This window comes from Vulpes vulpes, chromosome 5, assembly GCF_048418805.1.
Source record: "Vulpes vulpes isolate BD-2025 chromosome 5, VulVul3, whole genome shotgun sequence".
Classification (NCBI taxonomy): Eukaryota; Metazoa; Chordata; class Mammalia; order Carnivora; family Canidae; genus Vulpes; species Vulpes vulpes.
Window position 1 is genome coordinate 76,760,040 of NC_132784.1, and position 4,827 is coordinate 76,764,866.

The following is a 4,827-nucleotide window of genomic DNA, read 5'->3' on the forward strand; positions in this document are numbered from 1 at the left end:
TGATAGTCTCCATTTTTGAAAGCAGAAATATCTGATCGATATAGTTTCAGTACCTCATCCTCACATTCTGCTTCCCAACATTGGCTTTTGTAGGGTTTTGTTTTAATGGTGATAAAAAATGAAAGATGCAAAGGTGAAGTGATCCAAAGATGCAAAAGGGAAGGATTTTTAAATTAAAATGTACTGCTATTTTTTTATTGGCCCTAACAATATTGGATGAAGAAAGATTGTTCTACCTCTTCTTCTCAGTTCAGCTCTTATGGAGGACATGGTCATTGATCTTCTGACTCCAGAATCTGAGCAAAAGGTGAGACAAAAAAGTTCCAATGTTTGAGATTTAGAAAGGAAAGGGGTTGCATATTATGAAAGTCAGCACCATGAGTTAACTAGCTGTTGAAAAGTAGGAACAGTTTGGCTAGAGGATAAGGAGATAATTTTTATTACAAGGAGCCAGAGTGTGTAGCCCATGTAAGCAGGGAACTTGTGTATGTCTTAGAATGAATCAGAGGTCTGATATGAGGAATATTTGTGTTTGACTGTCAATTTTATCAATTAATACTTTGTTGATCTAAAAGAGTTTCCTCCTCTCAATATTTATGATGTGGAAATTGAGAAACAGGGAATAAAATAATTTCTAGTTCTGAAAATTTGAGTCAGTATAGATGGGTTGCCTAATATACATATGGCCCACTGCTAAAGTCAATTTATTTTCTTCAACCAACTACAGCATAAACATAAAAGCCCCAATACTATTATGGATACTGGATCATGGAGGAAATTATACATGTATCTTTTTCATCTGAGTGATATCGTCTTGTTCTGCAACTGAAAACCTATATAAACCTGAATGAATGGCAGGTTGGAACCATACAGGGGTGAAGGAATTCTTTCTGGTAGGTTTAACAGAAAACCCTAATTTGCAGATCCCTCTTTTTTTGCTTTTCACCCTTATTTACTTCACCACTCTGGCAGGTAACTGGGGCATGATTATGTTGATCTGGTTAAATGCCCAACTTCATACTCCTATGTACTTCTTCCTTAGCAACCTCTCTTTTTGTGATATCTGCTACTCTACTGTCTTTGCTCCAAAGATGTTGGTCAATTTCCTATCGAAACACAAGTCCAGCACATTTTCTGGTTGTGTTCTACAGAGTTTCTTTTTTGCAGTATATGTAACCACAGAAGGCATCCTCCTATCTATGATGGCTTATGACCGCTATGTGGCAATAGCTAATCCTTTGTTGTATAGAGTCATAATGACCCAAAGAGTTTGTATTCAGATGGTCCTTGCATCTTACTTGGGTGGGCTCATTAACTCACTGACACATACAATAGGTTTGCTCAAACTGGACTTCTGTGGTCCTAACATTGTGAATCATTATTTCTGTGACATTCCCCCTCTTCTGAGACTCTCTTGTTCTGATGCCCACAACAATGAGATGCTGCTTTTAATATTCTCTGGGGTCATTGCAATGTTCACTTTCACTATAATTATGGTCTCTTATACATGCATTATCATGGCCATCCAGAGAATCCGCTCGGCTGAGGGGAGGCGCAAAGCCTTCTCTACTTGTGCCTCTCATCTGACTGCTGTGACATTATTCTATGGGTCTGTGACCTTTAGTTACATCCAGCCAAGTTCTCAGTATTCCCTGGAACAGGAGAAGGTCTCTGCTGTGTTTTATACATTGGTGATCCCCATGCTAAACCCATTGATTTATAGCCTACGAAATAAGGATGTAAAAGATGCAGCCAAGAGGTCCATATGGTGGAAGAGAACTTAAAACAACAACAAAACTATAATCAAGGTAGTCTCATGAATTTGAAGACATACATGAGTGTTGAGTTTGACATGAAAATGTAAATTCATTCTATTTTACCATATTCACTGTTCTTATGATTTAACATGTTCATTCTCTCAAGAGCTAGTACATTTTTTAAACAAATTCTGATGCTAAGCTCTGAAAGAATGCACCACACATTTAAAAGACTCTGACATTGATTCAAATGAAAAGAACCCTCCAATGATAGGAATTTATAATTTATCAAAGGCATTCTTATCTCAGAGAAAAAAATGTAATAGTTTCTTGGAATGATTTTCTTGGATCAGACCGTTTTTTGTTGTTCCAAAAATGCTGTCATCCAAGTAATGACATATATCTCCATTTTTATGTTTAAATTGTGTATCTTAATGTTATCTTAGAAAAATAGCTATAGAAGAAAATAACTGTCATTAGTTATAGTTTATTCATTCAACTCACTTCTGTTTAGTCCTTTTACTTGTACCAGTTACTCTGTGAGATTCAAAAGTAAAGAGATTTAAGATAATATACGGGGCAAAAGCTGTTAGGGGAACAGGTAATGAAGAGATATGGTAAATAAGTTTGCAAAGTATTGTGTGAAGATGAATGTATTACCTAGTGTTATATCTCAAACTTTTGGGAAGCATGATTTTGTGATGCATAATATAAAATAATATTATGTCATTACTATTTTAAGGAAATATATGTATACGAAATGGGCATATACACACTCATACATACATAGACATAGTAAAATAGGGATAGAGAGACTGATAAATCAATTAATCAATTACAGTTAGTATCTATAGGTAAGGAACATAAGAGAGATCATTTAAATATTCTTGAAAATCAGTCTTATTCTTGAATCTGTACTATAAGTTTGAAATGTTTCAAAATAAAAAAGTTAGGAAAATATGCACTTTTACTTGTGGATGGAACAACTTGTGATCAAAACAGCATCTATGCAAAAAAAAAACAAGAAAAGCAAGATAAGATAACACATTATCTGTTAAGTAAAGTGAGTAACTATTGAAGAGAAGAGAGTTGTAATAGTATAGGTTTCAGAGAGGGGTGAACTTGGATATGTAAGCAGACTTAGTCTCACTGATTCAGGGCACACTTGACAATGCAGGGTCATCTTGCATGGAGGGCTCTGGAGAGGATTCAGAAGACTCAGGTGAGGGTCAGGCAGATATTTTGCAGGTTTCACCACACATAGTTGCATTCCCTCTCAGGGTATTAGCCATATTCTGTGTCTGAAGAGGCCTGAAGACCAGATAAACAAATAAACAGAAGTATAGACACACAGCAAACTAGATAGATGGTAGATGATAGATAGATGATGATAGATAGATAGATGATAGATAGATAGATGATAGATAGAGAGATTAATAGACAGATTTAAATGGAGAAATTCTGGGGACACCTGGGTGGCTCAGCTGGTTAAGCATCTGACTCTTGACTTTGGCTCAAGTCATGATCTCAGGGTCATGAGATTGAGCCCTGTGTTGGGCTCTGTGCTGAGCATGGAGCCTGCTTAAGATTCTCTTAAGATTCCCTCTCCTTCTGCCTCATACCCTTTAAAATAAATAAATAAATAAATAAATAAATAAATAAATAAATAAATAAATAAATAAAAAATTTCTGAAAAACACAGAGGAACATTTGGTATTGTCCAAAACAAAACAAATAGTAAAGGTTTCAGTATATCAAAAGCAGGGGCTCCTGTGCCCTTTAACTGTTCTGGAGGAAAAGAAAACAGTAGTCCTTTTGGCAGTTATGCAGCCTAACAAGATGAACTGGATTATATAGGAGCTTAAACACACAGCTGCTTTAACCCCCAACAGGAAATTGAATGAGATGGAAGGTGGAGAGTGCAAGAAAGCCATGGTTCTGGGGTACAGGCATAGATTGAAGTCTCGCACTCCCCAGCTGTACTTAGAAGACACTAAATCCTGCTAGAAGGAAGAGCTAGCAGCAAATGTAATGTGGAATTCCTGCCCAAAACATTTGCTAGATTTTGGTCAGGCAAAAAAGGTTAGAGTTTTCTTTCTGGAGTACAAAATGATTCAGATTTTGCAGATTAAGATGGAATCTGGAGAGAGAGTGAATTTTGTCTGTCTTTACATGCTTGGTTGACAAGTTCCCAGCAGACATTAGAGGCCTTAATCAATTACAAGGCTGACTGCCCCCTCAAGATATTGGCTATTGGATATTTCAAGATGTGCAGACATACCTCCTTTTACTATGCTTCACTTTATTTAACTTCACAGCTACTATGTTTTCTATCAGTTGAAAGTTCATGGCAGCTCTGCATCAAGCAAGGCGATCAGCACCACTTCTCCAACAGCATTTGCTTGCATTGTATATTTATCACATTTTGGTAATTCTTGCAATATTTCAAACTGTTTCATTATTAAGCAATTTGTTACAATGACCCATGATCAATGATGATGACTCGCTGAAAGCTCAGATGATGGTTAGGGTTTGGTAGTAATAAAGTAATTTTAGGAGCACCTGAGTGGCTCAGTCTGTTGAGCATCTGTCTTCATTTCAGGTCATGATCTCAGGATCCTGGGACCAAGTTCCAAACTGGGCTCCCTGCTCAGCGAGGAGTCTGCTTCTCCTTCTCCCTCTCTCTCCACTCATGTTCTCTCTTGCTATCTCTGTCTCTGTCTCTCAAGTAAATAAAATCTTTAAAAAAGTAAAGTATTTTTAAACTAAGGTATGCACACTGACATTTTTAGACAGAATGCTATTGCACACTTAATAGATTATAGCATAATATAAACATAACTTTTATATGCACTGGGAAACCAAAAAACTCATTCAACTCACTTTATTGCAATATTCACTTTCTTGCAATATTCTGGAACTGAACCCACCATATCTCCATGATATGCCTGAATAGGGCAGGGTGGCTAAGTTCACACCACCAGAGTTAAAACTGAATTTTCTGCAGTGTTTAAGAGCTAGGGAGAGAGAGGCACACTTCTTAATCAATATCTTGGGAAATCTACAGCCA

The 4,827-nt window shown here is 36.7% G+C and overlaps 1 protein-coding gene across 1 annotated transcript; it reads left to right on the forward strand.

Moving 5' to 3' along the window:
* Window positions 1–839: 839 nt before the first annotated feature.
* Window positions 840–1,784, forward strand: LOC112912001 (olfactory receptor 5J3-like). Its single transcript, XM_025988729.2, has one exon. The coding sequence runs from the start codon at window positions 852–854 to the stop codon at window positions 1,782–1,784; it is 933 nt and encodes a 310-aa protein (XP_025844514.1). The 5' UTR covers window positions 840–851.
* Window positions 1,785–4,827: the final 3,043 nt, after the last annotated feature.